General features: G+C 34.8%; 3 protein-coding genes across 4 annotated transcripts; 2 read left to right on the forward strand and 1 right to left on the reverse strand.

Moving 5' to 3' along the window:
- Window positions 1-634: 634 nt before the first annotated feature.
- Window positions 635-3,140, forward strand: LOC116025362 (cysteine proteinase inhibitor-like). The gene is made up of 2 exons (XM_031266573.1): window positions 635-768; window positions 2,684-3,140. Exons 1-2 carry the CDS (start codon window positions 712-714, stop codon window positions 2,876-2,878), a joined length of 252 nt encoding a protein of 83 aa, XP_031122433.1. The 5' UTR covers window positions 635-711; the 3' UTR covers window positions 2,879-3,140.
- A 2,805-nt stretch (window positions 3,141-5,945) lies between these two features.
- Window positions 5,946-7,555, forward strand: LOC116025361 (cysteine proteinase inhibitor A-like). The gene is made up of 2 exons (XM_031266572.1): window positions 5,946-6,148; window positions 7,154-7,555. Exons 1-2 carry the CDS (start codon window positions 6,050-6,052, stop codon window positions 7,400-7,402), a joined length of 348 nt encoding a protein of 115 aa, XP_031122432.1. The 5' UTR covers window positions 5,946-6,049; the 3' UTR covers window positions 7,403-7,555.
- Window positions 7,556-8,428: 873 nt separating this feature from the next.
- On the reverse strand, window positions 8,429-12,212 carry LOC116024568 (dr1-associated corepressor-like). Of its 2 annotated transcripts, none has more exons than XM_031265482.1 (6): window positions 12,025-12,212; window positions 9,887-9,959; window positions 9,666-9,759; window positions 9,447-9,557; window positions 9,301-9,358; window positions 8,429-9,217 (listed from the first exon to the last, which is right to left on the reverse strand). In XM_031265482.1, exons 1-6 carry the CDS (start codon window positions 12,055-12,057, stop codon window positions 8,741-8,743), a joined length of 846 nt encoding a protein of 281 aa, XP_031121342.1. In that variant the 5' UTR covers window positions 12,058-12,212; the 3' UTR covers window positions 8,429-8,740. The 2 variants fall into 2 exon arrangements, with proteins under 2 accessions (XP_031121342.1, XP_031121343.1); XM_031265483.1 differs by having other exon boundaries at window positions 8,429-9,211; window positions 12,025-12,211.
- Window positions 12,213-14,943: the final 2,731 nt, after the last annotated feature.

Raw genomic sequence — 14,943 nt, forward strand, 5'->3', positions numbered from 1 at the left:
TATTTAAAAATTGTACATTAGATAAATTTCGTTTTAATTTAATAGTCTATAAACTACACATGAGAGTTAACCTACACACACTAGGAAGACTTTGTTTGACGGGTTTCACCAAAAGGTGTACGTTCTTTTACCTCAAGCATGAACTATATATGCTTTTTGATTGTATGCGGTATTGAATAGTATGGATATAAGAATTAATAATGCTTGGTACAATCCAAAATTAAAACATGATTGTATGGTTGTACCTAGAGCTCTCAAAACAGATGGCTGGGACGGAGCGGGCTAATGCCCGTCAGCCTGCAGGCCTAAGCAGGGCCGACGGACAAAGTCCGTTTTGACAGCTCTAGTTGTACCCAACACAATAACCAGAGTCCATATGCATTGTAACCTTTTTCAAAAAGCATCTCCAATAGTTGAGATTTTTTGTCAAATTTCTACTTATCATGTAGGATAGAGAAGAAGGAGAGAATGACAAAAATAAAGAAAAAGAAAAAAGAAAGGTCCGTTTATTAATTAATTAAAATTGCAATGCATTTTATATTTTTGAATAAAATTATCAATATAATAATATTATTGTTATTATTAGTATAGAAGGACCCCAGCCATACACTTCCCTCTCTATATAAATCAGCCACAACCTCCTCCTCTTCAACAAATAAAACACACCTACTAATAACAACACTTTGCTTAAGAGTTCTCCCATTGTCTACAATGGCAAGCATAGAGGAGCTCGCTCGCTTTGCTATCGCTGAACAAAACAAGAAAGCGGTCTGCATTCCTATCCTCTTTTGTCATTTTATTTTTATTTTGTGAAAGGTATTTGTAGGAACTACTGCACAGTTTCAATTCGTCCCGCTCATAGTCGATTTTTTAGGTGATAGAAAGTGATTTGTTAATTAAGTTGGGTTATAAAAATGAAATCGTTCATGGGTTCAATAAGGACGGAGTGGGATTTGTATACAAAACTCACATAAAACCTGCCTCGGTCTATCATGTTATTATTGTTAATTATATCATTTTAAATTTTAAGTACAAGTAATTATTCCTAAAAGTCTACAAAAAATTATAACTCATGTTAAATTTTACTTTTTTTTGTTTTCAATAAAAAAGTTTGTTTGAAAAAAAAAAACAATTTAGTTATTATATTTGAATATTTTTATATTTTTGTTTTAATATTATCTAGTAAATTTTATTATGGGTAAATAGTGTTGGGTACCCGCATCCTATAGAACAGGGGTGACCTAGGTTTTGAAAAGGTTTCCCGACCATAGGTCGAGGGCAAGGGCACCAGTGGAAAAAGTATAGGAGTGATTGAATAGTGAATGTATAGTAGTTACCCGAATCCATTAGCATCCCTATTCATTTGTAAAAGATTACTAATATCCAAATTGAATAAAATTGTGTCTTCCGAGTTCGGCAAATTATGCTGTGGACCCAAGGTGGACCTGGGTCCAAAACTACGTCGTTTTTTTTTTAGTAAACATATTGCTAAATATAGAGTTGTCCAAAAATGTGTGAATGTAGCGGTTTCAAAGTGTGAATGTAGAGTATAGGAATCGTGAATGTACAGTTATGATTGTGTGAATGTAGAGTTGCCCAAAAATGTGTGAATGTGAAGGTTTCAAATTGTGAATATAGAGTATAGAAATCGTGAATATAGAGTTATGCATGTGTGAATCTGTAATAGAGTTAAAAAGTTCTAGCAACTTGTAGCCCTGTAATGTGTAAATGTAAAGTTTTCAAGTTGTGAATATGGAGTATAGAACCTGTGAATATAGAGTTTTGAATGTGTGAATGCATAACAGTGGTAATATAGTTACTAAACATATAATCTCGTAATGTGTGAATGTGGAGTTTACAAAGTGTGAATGTGGAGTATCATATAATCATGTAATGTGTGAATGTAGAGTTTACAAAGTGTGAATGTAGAGTATAGTGTATGTGAATGTGGAGTTTACAAAGTGTGAATGTAGAGTATAGTGTATGTGAATGTAGACCCAGGTCCACCTTGCAAGGTGGACATGGGTCCACTGCACAACAATTGTCCTAGTTCCTACTGGCTATAGCGTTTGGCGCAGTGGAAAAAGTTTGTTTTGACAGTTGGTATCAGAACATCCATAATCTTGTGCTTTAGAGTATAGCTCAACTGGTCAATAAATCCAAAATAAATTCATAACATTTGCTTACACTTGTATAAGGCACATCCCGTAATTTACGACATCCACCAATCATAACTAAGCCTTATACAAGTTTTTTTTTTTTTTGAAAATCAAAAACACCACTAATATATTAAGTAATTGGGAAAAAGTGTTGAATACAAGTAAGAATAGTAATATGCCTAACTAAGGAACCAGCCTGTGAATCTGTTGCAGGCCTGTACAAAAGTTCCTCTCCAAAATTGTGTTAGAATTAGTGACGAAAAAATTCCGTCGCTATATTTTGCGACGGAATATTTTGCGACGGAATAAATCCGTCGCAAACTATAGTGATCCCTCTATTACACAATCAGCATAAGAATAGTCCAGGGAAGGAGTATTTAATAGGCGACAAACTTTGAGGCAATCCGACTCAATCTTTACTTGTTGCCAACCTAGCTTATACAAGTATTTATTAAGCGATGTCCCGCAATTTACTCATCCACCAATTTCAGCTAATTTTTGTTACGTTATTTAAATTTTATTAGAATTCAAACTTGGTGTTTGATAAGGTGATATACGATATCACGGTGGTGGCGGCCGACGGCGGCCAGAAGAAGGTGTACGAAGCAAAGGTGGCGGTGAATGAATCTCAGAACATAAAGGAGCTTAAAGAATTCAAGCTTGTTGGCAATGAAGCCTCCAAGCCTGCAGCTGGTGGCATCTCTAGTGTCAGTCTCTAAATTAATTACCAAATGGTTTCTAGTCGAGTCTCAATCAGATCCCATTCGGGACAACTTTTCTAAGAACGGTTCCGTAATAGTTTAATTATATATATGCATGGATTGCCTAAGTACTGTATGCATGCTTGTACGTGGAGAATAAAGTATGTGATTGCCTTCAAAGTTCATCTGAATTTGTTGGCATTTAATTTGTAAGGGGTGTGAATAAAACCTAGTCTTGTCCTATGTTTAATGACAAGGAAAATTTGCAGTTACTTTTAAAGGGTATACACTGATAACCCCGTTCTTGTTCAATAACGGGCAACTCTAGTTTTATACTATGTTTTTATAAATGTGGTTAGAAGGCATTCTTTAAAATTACAAATCTAAATTAAAATCAACAGCATCCAAAAAAAAAATCAACTTTTATATCATATATCTATCACAACTACAAAATTTCATATTTTCAACCACCTAAAAATATAGGAGAAATTTTAATTTTCAACTTTTTCCGACCACTTTTGATTGGTGTCAAGAAATAAACAATCTTAGTATTAAATAATAATAATAATTCTTTCAAAAAATAATAATAATAATAATAATAATAATAATAATAATAATAATAATAATAATAATAATATCTGATAAACTCCTAGTCAATTGTTATAAATTTTAGTATTTAAAAAAAAATGGTTTCGATTGATCTCCAAATGTTTATAGTTGATATTAATTGTAGATTGCTTTCAATTTTATATATCCCCACGTGTACATATTAAAGATTAGAATGTGTCACAAAGAAACACAAATTCATCACGCAAATTCATCGCGATGATAAAGACTTGCCATGTTATACGTCTATAATGGTTCAAGCTAGAAGACGAAGAAATAATAATAAGTCTAATCAATACCAGACAAATTATATCATGGACAAAGGTTAAAATCACGAATGCATAACTTTATTTATTTATACTTAATTACATAACAATTAGTGTCATGTTTCATTAGAATAATACTGGACTTGATTCTTCGAGTAGTTGTCGCTCAGCTGAGCATAGTGAGATGAGAGAGAAACTAATCATGTTTATAAAGGAATAACTAGTTAAAACCATCCGATCCACTGCAATTTACATTATTCTTAAAGTGGATATAACTCTTAATAAATTAAAATTAAGTATAAAAGTCGTCATCTTAGGGGCAACTTTAGCTAAATTAGTCTGGTTGTTGACTTGTTAAGTACAAATATGAACAACGTAACCTAGATTGTTTTATCTTATTATGATCTTTTCTCAACTAAAAATTACAGCGACCGAATTTATCTGCATGTCCTCAGATCAAATAATAAGTATATATTTTTCTCGTCGCTTAAAAACAAAAGTAAATGTATGTGGTCATTCTATACTTAAAAAAATAATAATATTATTATTAATAGCATTGCATCGAGGATGTATCAATGTGTGTAGTGTGTGAAAAGGACAATAATAGTTGGCCCATTGAAATTTTCATTGATAGTGATGGATGTCAAAACACCAATTTATGACACTTATTCATTTTTTTAATTTTGATATGTAAAAATTGATAAATTATCTTCGTTTTGTATCTTCAAAAAGAATTTAGAAAGAAGGAGAACTCAAACTCTTAGCTTATTAGTTCAATATGTTGGTTCCAAAATCTTCTAAAATTGACTTATTATATTATTCTTTCTTTCACTTTTGCCCTTTATTACTTGTATCTTTAAAAATTCACATCATAACAAGTTACAAAACGGGTGACCAAGTGGGTGGAAGACTAGTACCTAAAGGTTACGAGTTTGATTCTCACGTCAAGTAATGAATTTTTTGTTTTTTGTTTTTGCATATAGTTCAATATATCACTACTACGACTATGAAGGGCGTAGCTCAGGCCTCTTTAACATGACGCACATATACAAAAGTTGATCATCTAATAATACAATTACATTAACAGTTTGATTATCAACTATTATCAACTATATATGAATTATTAAAAAATCATTTTATTACCCCTCTACTTACACTCATTAACTTATTTTTAGAAGATTTTTCAAACTTGAATTTATCTTTAACCTAACCTTCTAGAATTATAGTTATAGGGGTAGGTGCAACGAATCCTAAGAAACAAACCACTGCCTCATATTTCAGAAACAATTAATCCATTACCAAACAAGCTAAGGATATGATAACGACCACTCGTGCAAAAATTTTACACATGTTCCTTATTGGCGAAATGGTTGTTTTTTGTCGTGTGGAGGGATATTTCTTCCCTAAAATGAGTGGTTGAAGTGTTGCAATTAACATATATATAACCTGATCTTATCTTAAAAAATTTTGTTTGGGTGGTAAAAGTTTTGAGGTCGAAATTATTATGTGCGAGTTCTATTGTCATCATAAATTAAGTTGATTGTTGAGGGATTTAATCAATAAATAATAACAAATAAATAAGACAACACAAGGAAAGGACAAAAAAGAAGTGATATTTGCGATCAATTTCTTGAGTATTACAGAGATTATGTGTTAAGACAAAGTGTTTCCGCTGGACAATAAATTAACTTTGTATACAAGAAGTGTTTTATCAGCGTCGTCTTGAATAATGAACCCATTGAACTGCGCAATTCAAGTGGCCTCCGAGTAAAGTGGACGCTTGTAACGGCTATGAGTTGACTTTGTGTCCCCTAGACGCATCTTCTGAGCTTAAGCACTACTAACCTCAAAGTTAGCCCTTAACCCCGTTCTTGATTCAAGTCTATGTTGCCTTTCTCAGGCTTGAACACTTCGATATCAGGATATATATGACCTAATATATCCCTCAGTTATATTTCTACCCTATAAAAAAAATAAATAAATAAATAAAAACCTCTAATCTATGCCATACCAAATCAATAAATGAACTTAGGCAAGATTAGGGGTTAGTTTTGAAATGGAATTAGGCAAGATTTGGTACCTGGGTAACTGCATTGGTGTGGCGTAACCACCATGTTTTATTATTGTTATTTTTTTATTTTAATATTATCCAAATAGCATTTTTCTTTGCATAGGGTGAAGGAATCTCTCTATAAATAAGCCCTCCACACATCCTATTTCTTCATTCCAAACCAAGAGTGCAATACAAACAACACACACAAACACATCTACTTGTTGCCTAAACTTCAATTCGCTAAAGACTTAGTCGAGTCCAACAATGGCTTTGGGAGGCGTTACCGAGGCCAAGGGGTGGGAGAACAACCTCGAAATTGAGGAGCTTGCTCGTTTCGCTGTCACCGAAAATAACAAGAAAGCGGTTTGTATTCTCTCTTAGCTCAATCATATCGGTCTTCGTTTTACTTGCAGAAACTCTTACTTAATTATGACAGATTCTACGATGTCATGGGTTTTCAATACCAATACAAATACTAGTTGCCAACACTATTAGTTTAAACAGTTTTCTTTTTTCTAATTGAGAACGATATTATAGAAACTTTTCATTGACCATAGGGAAAATAGTGTGTTTTGCTATTGCATTTATTCAAAATAGTAATTTTAGTATCTTAATTGTTGATGTGAGCACTATTATTGACCCTCTAATTTTTCATAAGGTAGTCACTTTCCTTCCGTCACAAGTGGTGATGGTTAAAACATAACTCATCGCCTTCGCATTGCAAGAATGGAGCCTGTAATATAGGGACAAAAATGTAATGAACCGCTCTAAGCCATTAAACCCTCCATCACCGGATGAAAAAAAAAAAAATCAATATAATATAGTCAAAACCACTAAAAGATTAATAATACTTGCATCAACATCTAAGTATTTTCTCTTAAATATATATTTTGATTTATTTTTATTTTTTTTTGAATACTATTGATTCTGTTAAAATGTAGTATCTGATCATACATACTTTTTCAACCTACTGAAGCACAACGAGCCAACGTTGAACCTGTGACCTCTCACTTGGAGGGTCACAGCTATGCCGCTTGACCACAAGTTTATAGGAAAGCCGACATCTCTAGATGAAATTGGCCTTGTGACCTTAACGACAAAAGAACACAATGAGGTAAAATAGGGCCAATAGGAGCTAGGGCACTTTCACACAGCGCCAAGTAGTTTGAAGCTCGATGGCACCTAAACTCTTCCAAATAGGAGGTTACTCGGTAGGGACAGTATGTATGGATAGATACTAAATTGTAATAGACTCTGTATACTCAGAAAAATAAAAACAAAAATTATAATTACCAAACCAACAATCCGAACCACTCAAATTACCAAAGTTTTGATACTTTTCAACCTATTTTTGGCTTGTGATTGCAGAACTCGGAGTTGGTGTTTGAGAAGGTGCTGAACGTGAAAACTCAGGTGGTGGCCGGAACCATCTACGACATAACACTGGTGGCGAGCGACGGCGGTGAGAAGAAAGTGTACGAGGCCAAGATTTGGGTGAAGCCATGGGAGAACTTCAAGGAGCTTCAAGAATTCAAGCTCGTTGCTGATGTTCCTGCAGAGGCCCCAGTGAAAGCTGATTCTAAGCCTGCTGGTGGCATCTCTAGTGTCAGTGTTTAAACTAAGTTATTATTCTCCATTATAACATGGATTTGGATTATATTATTGTCTAAGTACTCTTATGCTTGTAAACAATAAAAATTGATGTTATATGACACCATATAACATTTTAATTTATAAGTTATCGAACAATTAAGGCTACCATTTACTTTACTTCTTCAGTTTTGCAACATATTTTATAAGAGGATGCAATGTCGGATTAATGTAAGGTGGGGGTAACCCTAGTTTCTTAGTTGTCTACTTTCTTAGTTTGAACCGATCAGCTATGGGCTACTAAGTTGATTTATCTTGTGCTGGTTTACCTTCTTATGGTCATTTGTCGGCTAAGGTCACAAGACGAGTTTCACCCAAAGCGCATCTTCAGGTAGCAACATACGCTAGTTTACCTCCTTACGATTATTTGTCAATAACAATAAGGATCATAAGACGGGTTTCACTCGGATTGTACATTCGAATAACAATTGCAAACTTTATTGTAAATGAAAGGATTAATGTAAGATAGACTGTGAAATGAACATGAGTACATCCTTTTCAAAGGGCCTAGATGGTCTAAAACAAGCTATTTTGATATTCTTGAGGTTGCTTTCATCTTCATGTGTACCTAGTATCTTGTGGGCTATCTAAAGTTGACATCAAGGAATTGAAGACTAAATTGAATACCTGAGCTTAATTCTGTGTGCTGTTCAAAACCAAAACTGTGCATTGGACCTTTAAGGTCAAACTTCTTGGTCTTGTCTTGTCTTGAAAAACACTCATCTTTGACATTTTACAATTTGTTCAAAGCCTCAAATACTCCGGTAAAAACAGCCTATTAGCCTTCTTAATTTAAATTAAGAATCTTTTTTATTTAAACTAATCGGTTATAAACAATCTAAGCTAGTTTATCCCCTGTAGTCAGTCCTTTGTCAGTTAAAATAACAATACAAAATTCAACCAGAACGCACCTTTTGAGTAGGTGGTACGAACTTTTTCCTAAATCAAAAGATTTATAAAACATGTGCAGAGCATATATAGGAGACAAAGAAATTGGCAATAATAAAGAAAATTATAAAACATTGGGGCATACTGCTGAGGATGCTTTTTAGTTGAATTAATTTGTTAGAGAACAAAATCGTTTCATAAATACAGACCTATGTGGACTAACACAGTAACATCTAACATTGTCCTAATTGAATCTAGAGTTCCTCCTAAGTTCTTTTCTGGTCTAGAGTCCCTCCTAATCTCCTATGTTCTTTCTACTTGTTCTCTGATTCCTATAATCCTGCCTCAATGTGCCATTGTTCAACCTAGTTGTCTGCCATGTCAGGATGTCAGTAACAGCAGCCGAGTTACAATCAGTTAGCCTTCTTCGTCGTAGTCTTCCTCTACCTCATCTGTCGTCGTTCTATTCAGATTCGCGAGTTGAATGGGATCGATGGCCATTCCTTCCACGTCTGACCATCCAGGATACTCCTCCTCGTGTTTCGTTTCGACAGAAGGTACGGTGGGCGATGGAGAAGGCGCTGCTTCGGCTGGTACTGCTGAGGAATCCCCAGCCTCGTCATTTAAGTCCACGTTAAGATCAAAGTTTCTCACTGGTGCTTCGAGGCTCTGACCGGCTAAAGAAACCTTGGAATCTGCAGTTTCTGACCCGGTGTCCAGCCTTTCCGGGTTCCTCTTCTTCTGTTTCTCGTCTCTCTGATCTGCTGCACCTTCGAGTTTTTCGCATAATGTAGTCTGCTCTCTATCTACTGCCCGACCCCTACCACGACCTCTACCTCTACCCCTACCTCTGCCTCGCCCGCTGCTACTTGATGGCGTTGTCTCGTGCTGCAACTACGAAAGCAATCAGAATTGTACCCAAAATTTTTCATGTGTACTATTTAAATTTTAAAGCACAACAGCATCAATTTCTTTACCATATCACTCCGTTTGATGTCATCATCGCTGTAATGATCATCCGCTTCAGCAATCTTCCTGCATAAACATGAACTTAGCGATTAACTAAACTCTGTCAGAAGTCACAAGTTCTATCAACCAAGAACAAGTAGGAATCTCGAGTAACCTTCTTTTAGCAGCAGATCTATCATCACCATCTGAAACGCCTAAATCGGGAACTCTGCTGACTACATCCTTGAGGAAATCGAATACGTTACAAGTTTGTACACATTGTTTCCTGAAGTGTTTAGTATTAGGTTAGACGATTGCAGAAGTCTTTAACATGATTTGATAAACAGAAAGACATAATAGCTGCAACCCATAAAATGTGGAGATATATACTTACAAATGGTATGAATTCAATGTTTTTGCTCCCCTCTTAAGTGTAATGTCATATGTCCGATCACAAAGATCTTGCAAAAACAGTTCCAACGCTTTAGCTGCAAAACAAAAAATGTTATGACAAACCCATACAGCTAAACAAATGTAGGATAAAAGTGATATACGAAGGAAAAACAGAACATGAATCAAATACGTTAGGGTACTTAAAGAGTTAAAGATACATACACACTAGAAGAGGTACAGCATTAGCAATCTTCCCAATATCTTCATCAGCTTGCATAATCTTCTTAATCCGAGCCTACAAGATAGATCACTCAGTAAGGTCACAGGACTAAGAAACTTCTATAACCCAATCATACCAGGGTACCATAAGTTTAAACAATAAGATGTATTCACATACATGACCACATACACCTTTGCATGTTTTAAAGCAAGACAATGGCATAAGCATCATATATCAATTAGTACTCCAATTTTACAATGTCTCGGGCTCTTTATACAATGACACTTCAATGGCAATAGACTGAATCCACCTAAGCAAACAATCCCAACTTCCAAAACTTCTGCATCATTGCGTTTCAGTTTTGACTTCTTTCAAATGAGCTAAATGCAGACTAGTTGAGAATCTAAGCAGTCATTAATTTGGCCAGTTATTGAACTTTCAGCAGAAGTTCCAGTGAAGTTTCAAGTTACAACCAATTGAAATACACATCTACAAGCTATTTCATTACTTCAAAAATGAATGGGAACTCATTATATGGTGTAAGTTAAATCCAAAAAGTATACATGTGGCACATATTCATAGAAAAATCACCAGATACTCATAATACAGTGAAAGTTCAGTCCACACAGTAAATACATGGTGGCCCAGGTTCAAGAACCCACTAATCTAATCAGCTAACAACTATTTACCAAACACCCCCTAAGTCTTTGTGTACTCGTTTTCCATATTTGACATTAAAGTCTGATCCATGATAGACAATACTTTCTTTAACAGTTGCATATACAAAATTCAAAAGTTTCTTCTTTCCTTTGTAGTAGAAAGCCCATTTCTTTCTCCTTATGTAACTTATGGCTTTCTTCCTCCTTTTCACTTTTTGGACTAATCACTACCATCCCGCTACTCCACTATGACAATAGCTTCTAGAATTCCAATAATTCTAGCTCTCAATTCTCAAATAGATGGAGAGTTCAAGCTACAAGGCATGATTATAACAAATTTTAACAACTTGCAACACGCTATCCTGCTGATTTAGAAGCAATACAAATAACAAGGAAGATTTACAATATTCAAGATATATTTTATATTTTACTTTTTAAAAATTATACATCATACAACAAACATAGCAAGCTTTCAGCATCTCAATGCATAAGAAGCTGACCAGAGTAGTGCCTGGCTGCCTGTCGTCAGGGTTAAAGAGGTAAGAGAACATAAATTATCAATTCAAATAATACAATACTCTCTGATTAAATTGTTCTCTTTTTGGATACAGAAGCCAATCATTCTAGTCATAGTCAATGTCTTGGGAAGCATGCTCCAGAAGGAAAGTGAGAGAAAAAAAAAGTGTGTTTTTTGTGTTTTTACAACTAAAATGGCCATATGGGACATGTGCTTTACTGTGCCTCTAATGAAATCCCTCTCTTGAGCCCTGCCCACATCATTGGCACCTCTGTCGCTTTCTTTCCCTCAACTATCACCATCTCCTATATTCCAATCTCCCCTGTTGCCCACAAAGGCAAAATACTCTCACCCCTAACCCATGGCCCCCACACTCTGACCCGACAAGATAGTAGAAAGGTCAATAACAGTGACTCGACAGCTCATCATGTGAGAGGACCAGTGTTGGTGCCCACACAGAGCCCACCACATTGGGGCTCGATCCTGTCCAATCTCAACAGCCATAGCTGTCACCAAAACCTACCACAAATTTAGCAATTCCACTCACCCTTCCACCAATTTTCACCTCTCATTCCATTCCTCACCTCAAAAACTCAAACCTCATAATTCAGGATAACTTCAGTGAAACAAACCATGTCATTATACTAATAAAGTCCTACAGAGGGCTCATACAACACTAGCTAAATTCCCTTCCACTCTAATCAGTAATCACACATTCATTCCTCTCCAAAACTAAAGAACTACTCTACTTCAGCCAAAGTTCCAGTCTTTTTGCCCCACAAAACATGAAAGTCAACACAAACCTCTACTCAAATTCACAAAACCCCAGAAAAATACAAAACACAAATAGCAAAACCCATACATACAAACCACAAATCATACAAATACACACGTTCATATACACAGATAGAGAGATTGAAATATTCGTGTATAATGAGACAGTTTAGGATATACGAAAACTTACCGCCGGAAAGCGAGTATCAAGCCTCTTCTTCATAGCGTCAACGTAGCCTATCGATCACTCAAACCCTAGATTTCGCAAGCTCGCATACGCTTACAATCATGTGTGCATATATATAGAGAGAGAGAGATAAATATATAGACTAGATAGATAAATCTCTCCCCAGAAAAAATTCGACTTCTCCTGATAGTTTCGAACTTTCTGTGATAAAAATTAAAAAATAATAAATAAATAAATGAAAACTTTTATAAAGTTAAAGAAAACTATTTTTTAATTATTAAAAATAGCGTTTTTATTGGCTTATATGGGAGCATCAAACAAAATTCCCCCGCCAAGGATTCTCCGTCTGTTATCTGGTGTGGCTCAACAAGAACAATAAAGCGGAGTGCCCAATAGGGTGTTGCCACGTGGGGGGTACAAAAATTGTTGTTGTTTGCTTGCCAATGAATCTCCGCCACGGCGGCAGAGCACGGAGCTGTCGTTACGTCAGAGCTGCGTCGTGCTTATGTCCTTGATTGGTCAAATACCGTGGTTGACCGGTCAGGGTTTATGCTTATCCCAAACTCACGGGGGTCCCACCGGTCTAGAATCTTTTGGAGGGATCACTATTGACTTGTACGCATACGCGACGGGTTTTAAAGCACAAAGGTTTTTTGTTAATTTTTAGGAAACCAAGTAAGTGACATAAAAAAGAAAGAGAAAAAGAAAAAATTTTAACAATTTCAAAAAAAAAATACGTCGGCCACTCTGAAGCGTCTCAGCGGGGCGTGTAATGCGCTCCAAGCGTGCTTATTGTTGCTTTTTTTTTTTTCTTATCTTTCAGCAATGCTCACATCAGTTAAAAATCATACAACAAGATTTTAGCTCTGTAAAAATAACATAAAAATTCTGATTGGGAATGCTCTAATTAAAAAAGTGTTGATAATAATTGAACTTATAGTATTATCATATAAGAATTATATTTCACCTACTCAATCACATATTTCAGAGTTATAAAATTACTTCTCGAAATTAGAGATAGCAACATGATCTAGACGACTATGCTTAAATGAATTATTTTGAGTTCAGTTTATATGAATCAGTCGTTATGGACTCAACTCAATATGTTCGTAAGTTAGTCGATACACAATTCATCAAATGTTAATTTATTTAAAGTCACGTCAAAATATCAAAATATTCTTAATATAATATGAATTGTGACTTGTGAGTCCGTCCAAGTTTATACTATTTTTTTTAAGCTTGAAACTTAAAACTAAAATATATTAAATTTTTTCCACATTAAACAAAAATTGATCACAATACCTCGTGTCTCTCACCTATGCCAAAAAATTATTTAGATTTTTATATAGTAGTTTAAACTTATTTGTCGATAAGTTGTATTTATTTTAACTTCTAAATTTATATTTTTTAAAATATAATTTTTAACATTGTAAATATATAACTAATATAAAGTTTATAATCATATAAATATGTACTCCGTAATAAAATTAAAATTTTATAATTTTAAGAGAGATCATGTACAGACTCAACTCGTTTTTTTTTTAGTACTAACTTATTAAAGGACAAAGAGTCAACAGTTACCTTCACTGATGAGGTGGAACTCACTCCTATCATCCATATGAGAGTGTAAACCGGAACACCGAGTGCCACTAGACCACAAGGTCTTTGGCAGTATTACTCTTAACTATATTTAATGGGAAAACAAATAAGAGCATGGACACCAATGGTTTATTATGGGGTTATTGTCAAATGGAAACCAACATGGCATGAGAGGAGAGGAGAGGAGAGAGAGTGGGAGGGGAGCATATGCAAAGATGGGGAGAATAGCATACTAACGAAAGGAATCCGCAATCACTTCATGAATAAACTCCATTATTGTGTGCCAAGGACCTTGTTATATGGGGGGTGGTGGGTTCGAGCTTTAGTGGAGTCAATGTTGACTTTTGTGCTTCAATAGGTTGAGAAAGTAGTTGGCCTGATCAAGATAATATTGACAAAAATCAAACTCATGACCTTTAAGTATCAAATTTATAGTTTACTTGTTCATCACCATTATCAAGTTAGTTATATTCTTTTTTTAGTATATTGTAGATTAATTTTTTTAAATTCGGTATAATATAATTTGCCACTCACTAGTCACTCATAAGGATAAATAAAGTATAGCCTAAAGAGTTAAAGTTTGACATGTTTAGGTAGGATTATAGTTTTTATAACACATTATACATCTCAACTGTTAGACAAAAATACACAACAAAAAAAACATGTTCACAAATCAAACATTCATGAAATAAGGTTAATCTATACACTTAAAAGCAGCAGAGCTAATCTATACATAAATGTTTTAGAAATACCTTATAATCCATCAAGTATTAATGTCTTGGATATTTTACTTCAGTAATTATCATGATTGCAGTAGGCGCTAGGCGCTAGTCGGGCGGTAGACTAGTGCCTAGCGCCTAAGCGGTCTAGGCGGTGCTTAGGCGGTACCTAGGCGGCGACCTATAAAAGCACAAAAAATAATTCATGTATGTGGGTGTATGTCATATATTATATTATATTTTATATATATATATATCTTACTTCTCTTACTTATATAAATATATAAATTTAAATATACATAAATATAATAATAAAATTAATAAGGCCGACTCGCTCGAGTTAACTCGGCTAACTTTGCCGAGTTGGGCAAGTTAACTCGGCCAAATTCGGCCTAGTCGGCCGGCAACACGACCCAATCGGCTGAGTTAGGCGCTAGGCGGACGCCTAGGGAGCAATTCGCCTCGGTCTAGGAGCACCTAGCGCCTAGGCGGGAATTTTTGCAATAGTGGTAATTATGAAATAGAACAAAAAAAAAAAGAAGCTATAATTATGGATAATTTACTTCATTAGTGACGTAAAATAAGTATAAAAATTTATAATAAC

This window comes from Ipomoea triloba, chromosome 7 (assembly GCF_003576645.1).
Source record: "Ipomoea triloba cultivar NCNSP0323 chromosome 7, ASM357664v1".
Taxonomy (NCBI): domain Eukaryota; kingdom Viridiplantae; phylum Streptophyta; class Magnoliopsida; order Solanales; family Convolvulaceae; genus Ipomoea; species Ipomoea triloba.